This window comes from Cebidichthys violaceus, unplaced genomic scaffold (assembly GCF_023349555.1).
Source record: "Cebidichthys violaceus isolate CVI_PGR_0920_01 unplaced genomic scaffold, fCebVio1.0.p SCAF_2, whole genome shotgun sequence".
Taxonomy (NCBI): domain Eukaryota; kingdom Metazoa; phylum Chordata; class Actinopteri; order Perciformes; family Stichaeidae; genus Cebidichthys; species Cebidichthys violaceus.
In genome coordinates this window covers 21,917,588-21,934,636 of record NW_027176372.1, presented here as the reverse complement: position 1 = coordinate 21,934,636, position 17,049 = coordinate 21,917,588, and the positions used below count along the sequence as shown (strand labels likewise).

Genomic DNA, 17,049 nt, shown 5'->3' with positions numbered 1-17,049 from the left:
CAGTGCTCTGTAGCGCCTACCAGAGGGGAGGAGTTGGAACAGTCTAACACAGAGGAGCCACTTACTGCAGAAAAGAGAGGACATGTAATATGCTGAATATGTACACAAACACAAGCACTCAACTGTGTGAAGATTACACAAACAAAGGCTTAAAATGACCGGGACGCTGGGTTGTAAAGAGTTTAGAGATTGTCACTGTTCTTTAGACAGCTGGACATGTTAGAGTCATGAGTTAACCACAAAGCTGCTGGATCTCAGTTTTGATGCATAAATGCTACAATCCTTAAATGTGTAAGCTAACACACAAACATAATGAGTGGCAGTAATTCAGTCCGGTTCTCTTTTGGAGATACATTCATATTGGACTTGTTTGCAATTTGTCATTTACATCCATCAGTGGGTTTGGAGAACTAAAATTCTGCACTGCAAACTGGAGCGTTTAAGTTTATTAAGAGACTTCTATAGTCAGTGAAGCTCTAATGAAAGACGCTTTTGAGTCACACTAAAGGAAATGTAGGATCCAGTGTTTTTGGATACTTTGTTACTCTTTGTTAAGAATTTTATCCGTCTCTTGTAAGTTCTCTAACTTTTTGGGAATGTAATACTTGAATTGCTGGATTCCCCCTTAAATCTTGTTAAGTTGTCATTCCAATGATCTTAACCGTAAAGTCTTTATTGTTGCCTAACTTTAACCACACCTTAATCATGAGAGGAGGACATGGCTTAGTTTATTCTGTACAGAGATCATATCTCACCCCATGAATCAATGCAGCAGCAATCTAGTTTAGGGTTTCTAGAAACCAGGCTACACCGCTCATAAATATGGTACAAGAGTGAATGAAAAATACTTTTTAACTAGATTGTTTCTGGATAAATGTGGTTCACATTAGTATCAAATCAAATCATGTCATATTTACTCTCTGTGTCAGTTGTAGAAACTCACCATGAAACAAAAGTGCGCTGTTGGTGTTGATTCATATTTTTAGGCCAATCAGATTGCTCTGAAACTGATCCCTCCCACTTGACATGATTACAGGCCTAGGGTTTAAAAGGTTAAGACACTTCATCTTCTAATTTGATCTGATTTAACTGCAGTCTCAAGAGGATTAACAAGAAAATGATGATCATCTTTTATTTACTGCTGATTCTCAGAGTGGGGCGTAAGTACATGTAGCAATGTCAGATTTACTTCAGATATGTATTTATATCATTGTCATGTTCTTACAGTAATTCAGCAGGACATACCTGATTCTTTCTCTGTCAACAACCACTGAACCGTGTTTCTCTTCATATTTTCAGGATGCACAGATGATCTGATCTTTGAGACAAAGAGTGTTGGACAAAATGTGACTCTTTCTTGTGCTCGCACTAAATCTGTGGTACAATCATCCTTGTTTTGGATCAGGCTTGTTTCTGGAAACTTACCTGAATTCTTTAAAGGAACATACACTTTTGATCAAGATGGTGTTAATACGACTCCTCGCATTACAACAAAACAAGGACCTGGAACATTTCTCCTGCATATTCATCAAGCAAAGCAAAGCGATACTGGAGTTTACTACTGTTTTAGAGTGAACCGACTCGATGTGATACTTTTGAACGGAACATTTCTGAGAATTGGAGGTAAACATTTATAAAAATCAGTTTACATCATTTAATTATCCTACATGTATGTATAAAGATAAAAACATTTCTTAAGTACTTCAATGCTCACTAAAGCATGGTTATTATCATGTTTGTGTTTCTCAGGGCCAGAACCTGATATCACTGCCGTCATACAAGAGCGTTCATCTGATCCAGTTCGTCCAGGAGACTCAGTGAGTCTGCAGTGTTCAGTCCTCTCTGACTCTGAGAAGAAGACATGTCCAGAAGAACAGAGTGTGTACTGGTTCAGAGCCGGATCAGATGGATCTCATCCCAGTGTCATTTATGCACAAAGAAACAACAGTGCTGGATGTGAGAAGAGTCCTGAGGCTCACTCTCCACAGAAATGTGTCTACAGCTTCTCTAAGAACGTCGGCTCCTCTGATTCCGGGACTTATTACTGCGCTGTGGCCACATGTGGAGAGATATTATTTGGAAACGGAACAAAACTGGAAGTTGAAGGTAACGGCAGAATATTTCCATATAAATCAGGATTCATTTAGATCATGTATCACAAAGCAATTGTACCATATGCCTTATATCATCTTGTCAAAATAGTTAACTTCAATTATTTGCTCATTTTCATATACTTTCAGCACTCAACATTTGGGCCAACACAGTTCTGATTCTGCTATTTGCAGCTCTGGCTATTAGTCTGATTGTTATTGCCTTCCTGATTTATACCATCAAGATGAAAACTTGTAATCAGTCCAACGGTAATACACGTTTCTAACAGTATCTTGCAAAAGCTAACTTTCCAGAATTAAAACAACTGACATGTGTAAATTAACCTGCAGGGTCTTTCATCCTAAATCTCTGTTTTTATTTTATAACACAGCTGCTGTTGCTGCAACAGTCAGCGGTGAGCACCAAGGTCAGCAGGTAAGGTCTATAAAGAAAAGAGTACAATGGAAAAGTTATTGTCATTTTCTTTCCACTCTATAGAAATTAAAATATGCTGTTTTCATATTTATTCAGAGAAATAAGGACATGTTGGCTTATTCTGCACCAACCTTCACCAAGAGGAAAACTGGCAGAGCAGAGAGAAAGAATGTAAAAACAGCAGAGGGAGAGACCGCCTACACTGGTGTCAGGAATTTAGTGAAAGATTAACAATCTATCGGTTACAGTCTTTCACTTTGATAACCCTGAAAAATGTTCTACGTTTCATTTTGACACGTTTTAATGACTTTTGTTGATATTCTACAGCATCTCATATCTCTTAATTCTTGTTTAATTTTGTGCATTGTTGACTGTTTGAAAGATTGACCTTCAAAGAGTCAGAGGGTTGAAGAAGGTTTCCATCTGTGTCTTTTGTCTGATGTACAGTTTTAAGACTGTAAACTTCTCTATGTATCAATGCTAAGGTGTACCGCTTTCAGTCTTTTCAAAGGTTTTCTCTTTTGGCATAATTTCAGTGTTTAGTCATAATTTGTTTATTTTGAAAATAACTTTAGTTAGTTGATCTTGTATAAGACAGGGAGATTGATTGGTTTTCTTATTAAATGTTTGCAACACGGTAGAAACTAGTACAATACTTTTACAGAAATAAACCACAACATATATGTTTCATAATTCCTGCAAGTTAAAAGCAATGTGACATACAATCAGTCTTAACCCTAAATTAACTTAAGATCTAAATATTAAAAGTGTTTTGAATTATCAGGGCAAAAGAAAAAACGATCAAACCTCTCAAAGAAACTATACTGTGTGTCTAAATCTATTTGCAAATAAAGACAGTAATTGAATAAGTAATTTGTTGAAGTGATTCCTATAAAAATGATTTTAGTATTGACGTTCAGGTATATATCATAACCTTAAGGGTTGTTGTGAAAAAGTTACATTGAGCTATAGTATATATATATATATATATATATATATATATATATATATATATATATATATATATATATATATACATATATATATATATATATATATATATATATATATACATATATATATATATATATATATATATATATATATATATATATATGTATATTAGATATTTAGTGGTGATTAAGGTTGGCTTAGTGGCATATGTGTAGTTTGTGAGATGTGTTTGTGCTTAATTCTGGCTTGAAACAAGTGGGGCTAACTAAGCTAACTAACTGCTTAGTGTAACATTAACTTAAGTAATTTTTACCACAAACTAAACGCATCCAAGCGACTATAGATGCAACCGTCAGAGCTAGTGACGTAGCTAAATGGGTGTCGTTGAGTCATTCTGAAGTGACGTTCTTGATGTTTCTCCTAAACCTAACCAAGTGGTTTTGTTGCCTAAACCTAACGTTACATTGTGTCAATATGTTACTGATTTAAACATTAATTTGTGCCGATAGCAATTTATATGGCAAATGCCTATTTCAGCTACAATACTGATCCTTACTGAAATGTTGAATGGACTGAAATGAAAGTTTAGAGACGGTCAAGGTTTCCAGAAGATGTGTCCTAATCGATGTTTTGATCCCCCAACTTTTCATGGAACGCCACTAGCAGGTTGACATTTCTAGTATTGTGTGACGTCTACTGGCTGGATTGCAGTGCATTTTGGTTACCCACTAATTAATGAAAGAAACGCCCTGTGGCCCAGCTGTTAAGATGCCGAACATGAACTGTGACGTCCCCAGTTCATGTTCATGAACAAATGTTTGAGGACAACCACTCGGATGAATAAACCCCTCCACCTCTCTGTTCTCACAGCACCTATAGAGGCCTTCTCCTATAGAGATTCTGCACATCTGTCGTGAGAAGAACAAGTAAAACCACATGCAACAGCTACACTGACACACACTGTCTGCGGTGGGCTGATTCTCCTCCCTTTGACCAATCATCATAGCTGTTTACTCAGAACAGACTAGGCTTCAACAGGATGTGCAGTGAGGGTAAAGTTGAATGGGGAAATGACTGATTTACTTTATTTATTTCTTAATGTGCTCACTCAAAGTACAAATGTCATAATCTGTCGTGTCTTTCCAAAAGATGCAATTATCAACATTCGTATGCATGTGCAATGTTGAAATATCGCAGATGCACATTAGTTCATGTTTTAATTGAATTTGAACGTAAATATATTGATTCAAAAAACGGAGAAAGAGAAAGTAAAAAAAAAAAAGCCCCTTTATAGCCTAACCACAACAATGTTCCATGCATCAGTTGTTTGTCAGTGATGACAGTGAATGTGTGTCTATTTGTGTCTGTCTGTCAGCTGCAAGCTGTGCTGTGCACACACAGAAAAAGCAGATGGTACTAAACAGGACTTAAAGCACATGAAAGTATTCCCTGCATGGCTTCTGTTCTGAGATGTTACATTTTACAGTTTTTGTTCTTCACAGACATTTTCCTGCGTCCACCCTTCAGTGTGTAACTGTGTATTATGTGTACAGGGGCTGCACACAGCATTGTGTCAGGAACTATTGATGTTATTGTATGTTGTTGTTTTTTGTCCAGTAACACTTTTATTAAGAACAACTTATGTTGGTTTCACTGATACCTACGACGTGTTTTGGCTTGTGGTCAACAATATGTTGATCCAGATGAAGGCCACAAACCGCAATACAGCGGTCTGACAAACGTCGCTGCAGTTTTTCCGTTGTCTTTTCTATTTTCAGTCTCTACACTTTGTGAGTTAAATCAAGGTTTGCTCAAAACCCCCACTCTGTTTTGGTCATTCTTTTGATACCAGAGTTTGTGGTGCTGTACTGGATTATGTTGTCAGGTGTTCGTGTCACTGTTATTGTGAAGGTGTCCACTTGTGGTTTTCTTTCTGGTTTGCTGGTTGCTTTTGAGTGAGGGAGAAAACTTTACCACCCGCTACTTGTTCACTTGGGGGTCGTCGTCAGCGACATCATCCAACAAGAACTGCCCATGCTGACATTCATTACAGCGGAATGATTCTGAAGCTCTGGTTCTTAAGGGTCTCAGCTGGCTAAACCCTCCCCGGAGCAGCAGCAGCCTCGAGCGGCCTCGCTCCACCTGAATACCTGAGTCAGCCAAAACACTTAAGAATCTACACGGTCAAATCTACACATTAAAAAAATCCTCGTCGATAACATCCTCTGCACTTGTATTTTTAGACGCCATTTTTGCTGTTAGAAATGTAATGTAATCGTCGAGAAAAAGGATGATTTTTTAAATATATTTCTCCCACGTCAACTAAAGATGCACTCTGTAGAGCTTCAATACACCAAGTATGTCAATGGGATGATGAAAAACAACTGATTTTGCTGCTTCGCCACGGAATCACAGAAAACATAAGTAACAAATGCAGACGTTTTTCCCACTATGTACTTTGGATAGGTTGAGGTAAGGTCCTTTAAAGACGATACACCCCATGAATATATCTTGTTCAGGGTTTCTGGAAATCAGCCTACAACCCCAAGAAAATACTAAAGATGTACAACACAAAAATCTTTGTTTTCTGTTTTTGGATAACTGTACTTCACAATAAGATCAGATCTAATCATCTGCTGTATTTACTCTCAGTGTCAGTTGTAGAAACCCATCATGAAACGAAAACGGGCTGTTGGAGTTGTTTCATGTATTTAGGTGAAAAGATGTTTGATTTTACTTCCTCTCTGGTGTTACACGCCAAACTGTAATAGAGAGGCCAATCAGATTGCTCTGAAACAGTTACCGCCCACTTGATATGATTATATTTGGGCAAATCACGTCTTAATGCAGTCTACATTACAGCAGTCTGAAGTGGAATATCAAGAAAATGATGATCATATTTTTTTTACTGCTGATTCTCAGAGTGGGGCGTAAGTACATGTAGAAATGTCAGATCTACTCCAGACATATTTTAAAGTATAGTCTTAGTATAGTATAGTAAGTATTGTTCTTATTGTGATCTTTGTCGTTGATGTAAAATAATGTCTTTTCAGAATGCACAGATCGGATCATTGAGACGAGGACTGTTGGTGTTGGAACTGATGTGAACCTGAGTTGTACCCGTGAATCTTCAGGAAGCTTGTTTTGGATCAGGGTTGTTTCTGGGAACTTTCCTCAATTCTTAGGAAAAACATTTAGCTTAAATAGTGATCCTCACATTACAGTCACAGCAGAGCCTGGAACATTTGTTCTGCGTATTAAAAAAGCAAAGACGAGTGATACTGCAGTTTACTACTGTATGAAAACATCCCAAAAGAACTTAACTTTTTTGAAAGCAACAGACCTGAGAGTTGAAGGTAAACACAACCTTAATTTAATGACAAAACAAGTCATCAGTTGTCTTTAGTTTTAAAATGAATTAAGTTCTTGACTTTTTTTCAATCCCCAGAACCTGATATCACTGCAGTCCCTCCATCTGATCCAGTCCGTCCAGGAGACTCGGTGATTCAGGAGAAGTGTTCAGTCCTCTCTGACTCTGAGATCAAAACATGTCCGGGAGAACACGGTGTGTGCTGTGTTAGAGCTGGATCTCATCAATATCATCCAGGTTTTAATTATACTCAAGGAAACACTGTTGAAGAACATGAAGAGAACCCAGAGACATTTATCTACAGCTTCTTCATGACCGTCACCTCCTCTGATGCTGGATCTTACTACTGTGCTGTGGCCACATGTGAGGAGAGGTTTTCTGAAAATGAAACACAACTAGATATTGACGGTAACTGCTATATTTTAGTTGAACCATTTTCTTCCTTCTATTGCCTCCTTACATGCTTTGAAAATTGAAAAAGTAATCTTAATCAACACTGTTTGACAGCATGATAGGATATTTTCTGCATTAATAGTTTGTGCGGCTAGGTTGGGCGACTGTGGGTAAGTGGAGAGCAGGGCCGTCCTTCAATCAGAGAATCGGCGGTTCGATCCCCAGCCCTGCTAGTCGCATGTCGATGTGTCCTTGAGCAAGATATACGGTGTGATAGAATCTGAATTGTAAGTCGCTTTGGATACAAGCGTCTGCTAAATGATTGTAATGTAAATGGCTGCACCATTTCATGAAATGGAAATATTCTAAATGATTTGGGCATCATATTTGGTATTATCCTATCTTAATGATAGGAAGAAAAGGAAATAAAATACTGTTGGTTTGAACAATGTTTTGCTGTACATCATAAGTCATTAATTACCAACCTACCAGTCGGTCAGTGTGGTTTAATAGTTCAATAAGGAAATAAAAAATGTTAAGTGTCCATACAGATTGATTTTAATCTCATGTAGTTTCACCTGATGTCATTCTGTTTCTTTTCTTGTTTCAGAAACCGGCTTGTGGTTCTTTGGTGATGGTACATTTCTGGTCCTGCTGTGTGCTGTCTTTACTATTAGTGTGAATGTTGCAGCCGTCCTCATTTACGCCATCAAGAAAAACAAGTGTGATTATTGCAATAATGAAGGTAATGAAAGTTAAATCTCTATATCTCACATTATTTAGCTGACGCTTATTATCATTAGTATTGTAACAAACCTTTTTTGTTTTATATTTCATATTCTAGCTGCTGTTTCCATGCTAGAAAATATTGCAAAAATGAATTTAAAGGTAAGATCAACTTATCCATAATCACTATTAGTATTTTATTGGTGTTTGTCATCTTACATAATGTGCAATACATTTCCTCAGAGAAATGAAGACACGTGGATTTATTCTACTGTCGTCTTTACCGCGATGAAGTCTGGCAGAGGTGGAACGAGGGACGCAGAAACAACGGAGAGAGAGAGGATCTATGCTGCTGTTAAGGCTTTTGGGTTGGATTAGCATGTTAAGTGGACGGTTTGAGATCAGTTGGTAAAGCATGTGATAGCTGATGTTGTTCTTTTTCAAGTTAAAGGCTGTTGTATGTGGCTAATAGGCAGTGTTGTGCATATGATGTATACCTTGATATAATGCTTTGTTCTTATTCTGACATGTAAAACTAGTCGGTTGCATTAAAACAATGCATTGTGTTCCATTATGTATGTTGGAAACCGGGATAAGCGCAGCTGATCGAACGCCTGTCATCCATCTATGATGCCGTCACACTGACTTCACTTTCATGCACTTTCTGTGTTCTGTGTTGGTTCTTTTTTAATCCTTTCTCCTAAAAACAACCTTTAACACTTCTAAGATCAGAGTTCTACCAACATTTTAGATGTTACGGGTGAAATTGAATGTGTAATGTGAAGTATAAACTGGAAAGTTTGTTTTCATCATTCAGAGTAAAATGCAGAGTTGTGGTGCTGGTTAAATGCATGACAGGAAAGGCTACCGCAGTCATAATGATAAGTAAAACCTGTGGTGTCATCATGTAGCTGTCTTTGTCTACAAATAGAGACCACAAAGCAGGAAGAGTTTAAATTCACTTTTATGTTATGGTTTAATAAAAGTCTTAAAAGTTTACTTATGTTACTTTTTTTCTATTGGAGATTTGTTTGAGTGGCAGCTTGAGGAAACTAGTACAATAACTAAAAATATGTATCCCTCTTTTTCCTTTACAATAACTAAGTGCTCCATACAACTAAATGTCCACACAATAATCTTTTTCTATACAGATGATACAGTTCACACACAAACACCTCAACCCCCAAAGGATGAAAGACAGAGTCATTTGATAAAGTGCATAGGTGGAGCCCTCTACTGGACTTTATCGGTAATACTCTCCTCCAATCATGAGCGTGCATTCTCTCACTGAAAATCTGCATAAGTGTAGCTGGCCAATCAGGACATGCCTACCAAATACATGCAGACCCAACAAAGGAGGGATTTTGGCGTTGTGTAGCCCCGCTGTGGGCACCACAAAGCAGCAAGCAACTGCGGCGCACTGATAGGGCGGATAGTAGGGGTGTGGATCTTTCAGCTTTCTTGGCCATGGCCTGTGTGCAAAGCCATCCACCCCCAGGAGTGGATTGACCTGCTGTACTCAGGGAGAACCATAGCAGGCAGTGGGTGATGCATTGGTTAGGTAAACAGATCTACTTCTCCAACCCGGGAAAGTGGAGAATCTTCAGTTATACAGGTGTTCTGAGGCCCGCAAGCACAATCTCTCCACCACCCACACATCACCTTCCACTCGACCTAAGCAGGTCCCTCCTCCTCCCATCAGGGAGGGGGGCTTGGTAGCAAAGCGTCACATGTGTTGGCGCCCCGGCGGATGGGCAGCTGCCACAAACCCCAGCGCCTGCATAGCGTTCAACGCAGTTTCAATTACACCATGCTGCAGTTGCAGTCTCCAAGAATATCCTGTGTTTCGCAGCCACCTCAACCTCAAGGTTTGCACCTTTAAGTCAGTGGTGGTAAACCAGTCGCCCCACTGATCTTTTTTTAATTTAAATATGTTTGTTTTTCTTGTTATTACTTTTTCAAACAGACCATATCTCTGTCCAGTTGCTGCATATAGCTCAACTGGGCATGTCCGACCAATTATCGCTGACCAGACTGCAATTACAACCGGATAAATGTATTAATGACTCTGATCATAACTGGTTGGACTCAATGATTTAGCCTGTCAGAATTAACCTCAACCTTATGCTACAATGCCTGCAGTATATAATCACGTTGTTGTGCCAACTTGATCTCAACAAATCTAGCCTGCTTGCTAGCTTTACAAAGTTATCTAGCTTCTATAGCAAGCAATTCACCATCCATTGATGCTAATAATGTCATGATGCCTGTAGCGTTTAGTGGAACTTTGAACTGTGTATGCCACGATTTTAAATTAAGGAGCCACCTCAGATTATGTAGACAAATAATGTGCAGTAATAATGAACAGCCAGAACCAGCAGTATATTGAGAATGCGGAGAAGAAGAAAAAGTGGGCGTTCTTGTACCTCACGAGCCAATCAAATCAGTGGGCGTTCCCTGTGCTCTGCAGGAACAACCTCGCCTCAGCCACAATAAGATTCTTCTGATAAAATGTGACATGGACATAACAACACATAGATTGAGAAGCATTAGCAAAGTGCAAAACACCTGCTAAACATGCTTTATTCTTCAAACAGAAAACATGTCACTGATTTGACACACAAACGCATTTCAAACATGTTCACAGTATGAACAAATGTTGGAGGACAGCCACTCAAATGAATGAACTCCTGTCTGGTCTCACAGCACCTCGTAGAGAGATTCTGCACATCTGTCGTGAGAAGAACAAGTAAAACCACATGCAACAGCTACACTGACACACACAGGCTGCGGTGGGCTGATTCTCCTCCCTTTGACCAATCATCATAGCCCATGTTTACTCAGAACAGACTGGGCTTCAACAGGATGTGCAGTGAGGGTAAAGTTGAATGGGGAAATGACTGATTTACTTCAACTTATTTCTTAATGTGCTCAGTCAAAGTACAAATAATGTCCATATGTTTTTAAAAATGCAACTATCTACAATAATGAATCCTGAAATATCGTGGATGCACTTTAGTCCATTTTTTTCATTTTATTTAACGTAAATTTATTGATTAATTTATTATTAATGTGGAAAGGCTGCCAGTCCATCACTGCGCCAAGTGATGCACAGATTTCATTAAGTCTGTAAAACCTTTTTGTTGATCATCTGGCAAATGTAAGGACGACCAGTGAATGAATAGCACCTCCCACCTCAGAAGAGTGTGAGAAAAAATCCCGTTTGTATTGACACCTTAGTTTTTAAGCCTAACCACAACAATGTTCCATGCATCATTTGTTTGTCAGTGATGACAGTGAATGTGTGTCTATTTGTGTCTGTCTGTCAGCTGCAAGCTGTGCTGTGCACACACAGAAAAAGCAGATGGTACTAAACAGGACTTAAAGCACATGAAAGTATTCCCTGCATGGCTTCTGTTCTGAGATGTTACATTTTACAGTTTTTGTTCTTCACAGACATTTTCCTGCATCCACCCTTCAGTGTGTAACTGTGTATTATGTGTACAGGAGCTGCACACAGCATTGTGTCAGGAACTATTGACTTAATTGTATGTTGTTGTTTTTTTGTCCAGTAACATTTTTATTAAGAACAACTTATGTTGGTTTCACTTATACCCACGACCTGTTTTGGCTTGTGGTATGTTAATACATTGAATATGTTGATCCAGATGAAGGCCACAAACCGCAACACAGCGGTCTGACAAACGTCACTGCAGTTTTTCCGTTGTCTTTTCTATTTTCAGTCTCTGCACTTTGTGACCAAAATGATTCTTTTGATACCAGAGTTTGCAGCGCTGTACTGGATTATGTTGTCAGGTGTTCGTGTTGTTATTGTGAGGGTGTCCACTTGTGGTTTTCTCTCTGGTTTACATGGATTGTCTTCAGATCGAACAATCAGTTCAATCAAAAACTATGCATTTCTTAAAGGTGAATGACTTTCTGTGACGGTGCTCTGCTCCTTCGCCTCCTGGCTACATAATTATCAGGTGTAGTGGTGGTATAGTGTAACAGCCTTCTCCCACTCTGTCCACTGTGCTCTTCCTCCTGATGTGTTCTGTTACACTCGACTGACTGACTGAGTGGACTGGTCATCAGTAGGGATGGGAATCAGGAACTGGTTCCAGTGAAACAACAACAATACGACCCTTCAGACCTGTATGCCTCTAAGGTCATCAGTTCCTTTTATCGATCCCAGCTTGTTATTTTCTTCGCGCGTTGCAAAACCTCATGCATCATGATGCCAAACTCTACATCTACACTGCTGGCTCACTCGACACAAGAAGGAGTCATGGTATAGAGGCAGAGAGACAGTTGCTTATTCTCTTTTAAAAAGGAGAATTGTAATTCATTCAAATGTTACGAGGCATACGTGCCTATTTTTCTAAAGAAGAAATATATATTTTATCAATCAGTTTGATATTGTTTTCCAAGTTACATGCTTTGTTCACAGTCAGAGATAATAAAACAGCTGCATTAAAGCTGTAAACCTGTGTAGGCCTACTTTTTTTTCAATCGTAAAAGAATCCGACCAATAAGCAGAATCGATAATGACATTGGTATCAATAGAATCGTATCAACACCCAACCCCAGTCCTTGTTGATGATGTGGAACATCTGGATTGGTTGGCATCTATTATATTCACCATGAGATGGCTCCTCTGTCTTTCTGTATTACTCTAACAAATACCTGGATACATTTTTTTAAACGAACACCAACAAATCAATTGAATCCCTATTTAAATTGGCTGTGATCAATATCATAAATCAACGAAGGATCTCATGACTACATGTAAGAGAGGCCAACACCTGACCCATCAGCTCTCTGGACGGTTTCAGCATCTTTCCACTCATTGTTTTGATTTTTTACGGTTTCGGTTCACTCTCACTGTGTCACCAATTCCCCTTCATATTAATTTGTTTTCATCCTGTCTGCTTGTTTTATTAACTCTCCTGTCATTTCAGATCCTACCATTCACACCCAATCACCTCTCATTCCCCTCACCTGGTCCTCCACACCCCATCTCACCTGCAGCCCGTTACCTCATTAGCCCTCACTATTTAGGTCCCCTCACTTGCACTTGTTCCTTGCCAGATTGTCTTGTGTACTGTTGCCGAGCTCTCCAGCGTACCTTAGATATCGTTCCTGATCAGTCTGTTCCGACCCTGTCCGTCTGTTATTCGACCTTGGATTTTGCCTGCCCCTTATTGGATTTGTTTGCCTGTTTGACGGACCTCCTGGTTTTGACCCTGCCTGAACTAAGTAAAAAGAACTTTACTTGTATTTTGTCTCCGAGTTGTGCTTTTGGGTTTTAGTACCTGTAATCCTTACAAACTGCTCTAATCACAGTTTTCTGCCAATGCAGCATATTTTCAGCTGGAGGTAGAAATCTCAAATCCCTTTATGATCATTTCATCCTGTTCAGTTGAAGATGTTCACATTTTACTTGTAAGGTTGTAACTTTTTGTTTAATTTTTCTATAATACTGAGCAGTCCATTTGATAAAATACAGTAAAATAAGAACCCTTCGGTGTTAGAGCCTTGAAGTACCATTCATAAAGCATTGAACATGCAATACAATGTTCAAATCCAAGGAAGTAGTTGATGAAATGTTAATCCTTAATTTCTACATATTTTATTTTCTATTACTATCTCTTCCTAACCTAAACCAAGTAGTTTTAGTTAATCACAGCTTCACCATCCTGTCAAAATACATTATTAAAAGAAGACGTCACATAGTTTCCATTTAGATCAAATCATCTGTTGTGTTTACTTTCAGCTTCAGTCATAGAAACCAACCACGAAACAAAAATGTGCCGTTTCATGTGTTTGGGTTGGAAAGATGGTTGATTTTACTTCCTCTGCGGTGTTAATGACGAGAGACCAATCGGAATGCTCTGAAACTGTTGCCGCCCACTTGATATGATTACATTGAGGTGAATCAAGTCTTAATGCAGTCTACATTACAGCAGTCTCAAGTGGAATAACAAGAAAAGGATGATCGTGTTTTATTTACTGCTGATTCTCAGAGTGGGGCGTAAGTACATGTAGAAATGTCAGATCTTCTCCAGATATGTTTTAAAGTATAGTAAGTATTGTTCTAATAGTGATTTTTAAAAGAACATGATTATTTCTTTGTTGTTGATGTAAAATAATGTCTTTTCAGAATGCACAGATCAGATAATTGAGACGAGGACTGTTGGTGTTGGAACTGATGTGAACCTGAGTTGTACCCGTGAGTCTTCAGGAAGCTTGTTTTGGATCAGGGTCGTTTCTGGGAACTTTCCTCAATTCTTAGGAAAAACATTTAGCTTAAATAGTGATCCTCACATTACAGTCACAGCAGAGCCTGGAACATTTGTTCTGCGTATTAAAAAAGCAAAGACGAGTGATACTGCAGTTTACTACTGTATGAAAACATCCCAAAAGAACTTAACTTTTTTGAAAGCAACAGACCTGAGAGTTGAAGGTAAACGCAACCTTAATTTAATGACAAAACAAGTCATCAGTTGTCTTTAGTTTTAAAATGAATTAAGTTCTTGACTTTTTTTCAATCCCCAGAACCTGATATCACTGCAGTCCCTCCATCTGATCCAGTCCGTCCAGGAGACTCAGTGATTCAGGAGAAGTGTTCAGTCCTCTCTGACTCTGAGATCAAAACATGTCCGGGAGAACACGGTGTGTGCTGTGTTAGAGCTGGATCTCATCAATATCATCCAGGTTTTAATTATACTCAAGGAAACAGTGTTGAAGAACATGAAGAGAACCCAGAGACATTTATCTACAGCTTCTTCATGACCGTCACCTCCTCTGATGCTGGATCTTACTACTGTGCTGTGGCCACATGTGAGGAGAAGTTTTCTGAACATAGATCAAAGCTTGACACCGAAGGTAACTACATCAAATGAATGAGGAAATTAACATATTTGTGTTTTCATCATAAATGACACTTTTATTAACTTTTAACTTTCATTATTTGTTCCTTTTCATATTGTATCAGCAGACACAATGAATTCACAGAAGGACAACACACTTCTCTTTCTGTTATGTGCTGCTTTGGCTGCAAGTCTGATTGTTATTGCCATTCTTATTCATTCAATCAAGAAACTCAAGAAGAAATCTTGTGGCGTTTGTGACGGTAAGCAAAGTCAGTCGTACATCTATAGCTATCAAACGGTGTTTGGCAAAACTGGATTCACATTAATGCTGGTATTTTTATTTCATAATACAGCCGCTGTTGTCCTGAAAACAAATGTTGAGACGGCCAGTGGTCCTCAGCAGAGTCGGCAGGTAAAAAAAGAAGAAAAGATGAAGGCGTAAAGTTGTCAGCATGTACCTTTCCCTAATTGTATTAATGTTGTCATCTCATAACATTTCTCCATATATTTCTTTTCAGACAGATGAGGATTCATTGGTTTATTCTGCACCAATCTTCTCCGGTAGGAAAGCTAGAACAGGAAGGTCAAAAGATTCACAAACAGAGGAGGAAGAGAGTCTCTACACTGAGGTCAGGGTTCAGGGGTTGAAGTAACAGTCCGAACACTGGATGTTATGTCTGCACCCTGTGGGGAGTTCATTTCACCTCTTAAATTATTAAATAATTATTGTATTTAATTTGAGATTATATGTATCTGTTTTGTAAAAATAGTATAACAGCTAAGCTTTTGGCAAAGTGCTCTAATGATCCTATATCTATAAGCGTTTGTTTCATTGTGAGTTGTTAATAAAGTTGTGACCTCTGAGAAAATGTTTCTATCTGGCCCTTTGTATATCATGTACTTTTAAATCTATTAATGTATCTACAGCACGTAGCCTACTTTCAGTATATGTAAATAATGAACTAACATGAATTAGTGGTCGTGTTGATATGCTGCTTCCTTCTTAATAAATAAATATGTAAGGGATAGCAAACTGATAGTGACATTTAACTTTTAATGCGTTGTTTTTCCGTCTGACTCAATGGTTGAATGTCTTAAATGAATGAGAACAACATGGTAAAAACAGCTATTAAAAGAAATAACCCAGTAGACTCAAATAACAATATATGACAGTACTTTTATAGTTTGTACTAATTCTAGTGTTACAAAGGAAACTGATCTGTTTACACATACAATCCAGACTTGTCACTGTACTGCACATTTTAAAGAAATCCCCCTCTGGGTATGACTAATAGATTTAATAGAAGCGAAACTGAAGTAACTGTAGGCGGGCTGCGAGTTAAGATGGCGATTGGCTGAATTTCAGTAATATCAAGCTGATGGAGTTTTTTTTTATTCATTTTAATAAACCACAGTTTTAGTTTATTCCCAGGGACCGGTCATGATGTAACTTACAAATACTCAAAACAACAAAAATCCAAAGCGCTAGAGTTCCATAGAGAAGAGATGGGAGAGAGGGGTCGGCTGGGATCCTTTTGTATCGACCCAAAATAACCTTCCTTTACGCACAGACTACGTGAACAGTAAAGAAGATTATTTGATCCCTGAAACGATACGTATAAGTGTCTGTCGTACAATTTAGCAGATTTCTTAGAGCCCAACCCAAAATGAAAGGCACAATTTAGTGAAATGAACAAGGAGGGCATTTCCAAATCCTGTGTGGGGTCGTTGAGGACACCTTGTGGGCTAAAAAAAAATGTTTTTAAAATGCAGTCTGAATTTAAACACCTTATAGCAGAGGTCTTCAACAGGGGGTCCGCAACATTTTTGGTTGATTAGACAATTTTATTTAATTTGTTTGTATTTTTTTCCCAAACATGAATCTGTCCATTATTTTAATGTTAATTTTAATTCAGCATTGTATGCAAGATAACAGGTATGTTTATGCATGACAGTGGTACTAATAGGCCATCACTCATTTTCGTTTCCACATTTATGTTTAAAATAAAAACGTCAATTTGAATAGCTTGTATGCATGATTATCATACAAGGTGTGTTCATAAATGGCACGACCACCCTACTCACTGTACCTTACACATGTTTAAAATAAAAACGTGAATATATGAGCCTGTGTATTATTTGAATAGCTTAGTTTTGAATGCACAATAACAAGGTATGTTTATACATGGCACTAGGCCCAGTTTT

At 38.3% G+C, this 17,049-nt stretch overlaps 3 protein-coding genes across 5 annotated transcripts; all 3 read left to right on the top strand.

The window, feature by feature from the left end:
* The first annotated feature begins 1,096 nt into the window (after window positions 1–1,096).
* On the top strand, window positions 1,097–3,399 carry LOC137876009 (uncharacterized). The gene is made up of 6 exons (XM_068715541.1): window positions 1,097–1,160; window positions 1,300–1,623; window positions 1,750–2,106; window positions 2,241–2,360; window positions 2,483–2,526; window positions 2,623–3,399. The coding sequence occupies exons 1-6, from the start codon at window positions 1,118–1,120 to the stop codon at window positions 2,755–2,757; spliced, it is 1,023 nt and encodes a 340-aa protein (XP_068571642.1). The 5' UTR covers window positions 1,097–1,117; the 3' UTR covers window positions 2,758–3,399.
* Window positions 3,400–6,359: 2,960 nt separating this feature from the next.
* LOC137876008 (uncharacterized) lies at window positions 6,360–8,966 on the top strand. Its single transcript, XM_068715540.1, has 6 exons — window positions 6,360–6,410; window positions 6,534–6,836; window positions 6,929–7,258; window positions 7,854–7,988; window positions 8,088–8,131; window positions 8,213–8,966. Exons 1-6 carry the CDS (start codon window positions 6,368–6,370, stop codon window positions 8,345–8,347), a joined length of 990 nt encoding a protein of 329 aa, XP_068571641.1. The 5' UTR covers window positions 6,360–6,367; the 3' UTR covers window positions 8,348–8,966.
* A 4,952-nt stretch (window positions 8,967–13,918) lies between these two features.
* Window positions 13,919–15,776, top strand: LOC137876007 (uncharacterized). 3 transcript variants are annotated; one of them, XM_068715538.1, is made up of 6 exons: window positions 13,919–14,003; window positions 14,133–14,435; window positions 14,528–14,857; window positions 14,970–15,104; window positions 15,198–15,256; window positions 15,363–15,776. In XM_068715538.1, the coding sequence occupies exons 1-6, from the start codon at window positions 13,964–13,966 to the stop codon at window positions 15,495–15,497; spliced, it is 1,002 nt and encodes a 333-aa protein (XP_068571639.1). In that variant the 5' UTR covers window positions 13,919–13,963; the 3' UTR covers window positions 15,498–15,776. The 3 variants fall into 3 exon arrangements, with proteins under 3 accessions (XP_068571639.1, XP_068571638.1, XP_068571640.1); XM_068715537.1 differs by having other exon boundaries at window positions 14,967–15,104; window positions 15,363–15,775; XM_068715539.1 differs by having other exon boundaries at window positions 13,951–14,435; window positions 14,967–15,104; window positions 15,363–15,775.
* Window positions 15,777–17,049: the final 1,273 nt, after the last annotated feature.

What these genes read in the sequence shown, in the direction of transcription:
- LOC137876007 (XM_068715537.1), top strand. Translation starts at nt 13,964, where the DNA reads ATGATCGTGTTTTATTTACTGCTGATTCTCAGAGTGGGGC. An exon ending in AACAGACCTGAGAGTTGAAG is followed by an intron (nt 14,436 to 14,527) that starts GTAAACGCAACC and finishes TTCAATCCCCAG; the next exon opens with AACCTGATATCACTGCAGTC. An exon ending in GTCCTCAGCAGAGTCGGCAG is followed by an intron (nt 15,257 to 15,362) that starts GTAAAAAAAGAA and finishes ATTTCTTTTCAG; the next exon opens with ACAGATGAGGATTCATTGGT.
- LOC137876009 (XM_068715541.1), top strand. Translation starts at nt 1,118, where the DNA reads ATGATGATCATCTTTTATTTACTGCTGATTCTCAGAGTGGGGC. An exon ending in AACTTGTAATCAGTCCAACG is followed by an intron (nt 2,361 to 2,482) that starts GTAATACACGTT and finishes TTTATAACACAG; the next exon opens with CTGCTGTTGCTGCAACAGTC. An exon ending in GTGAGCACCAAGGTCAGCAG is followed by an intron (nt 2,527 to 2,622) that starts GTAAGGTCTATA and finishes ATATTTATTCAG; the next exon opens with AGAAATAAGGACATGTTGGC.
- LOC137876008 (XM_068715540.1), top strand. Translation starts at nt 6,368, where the DNA reads ATGATGATCATATTTTTTTTACTGCTGATTCTCAGAGTGGGGC. An exon ending in AACACAACTAGATATTGACG is followed by an intron (nt 7,259 to 7,853) that starts GTAACTGCTATA and finishes TTCTTGTTTCAG; the next exon opens with AAACCGGCTTGTGGTTCTTT. An exon ending in TTGCAAAAATGAATTTAAAG is followed by an intron (nt 8,132 to 8,212) that starts GTAAGATCAACT and finishes ACATTTCCTCAG; the next exon opens with AGAAATGAAGACACGTGGAT.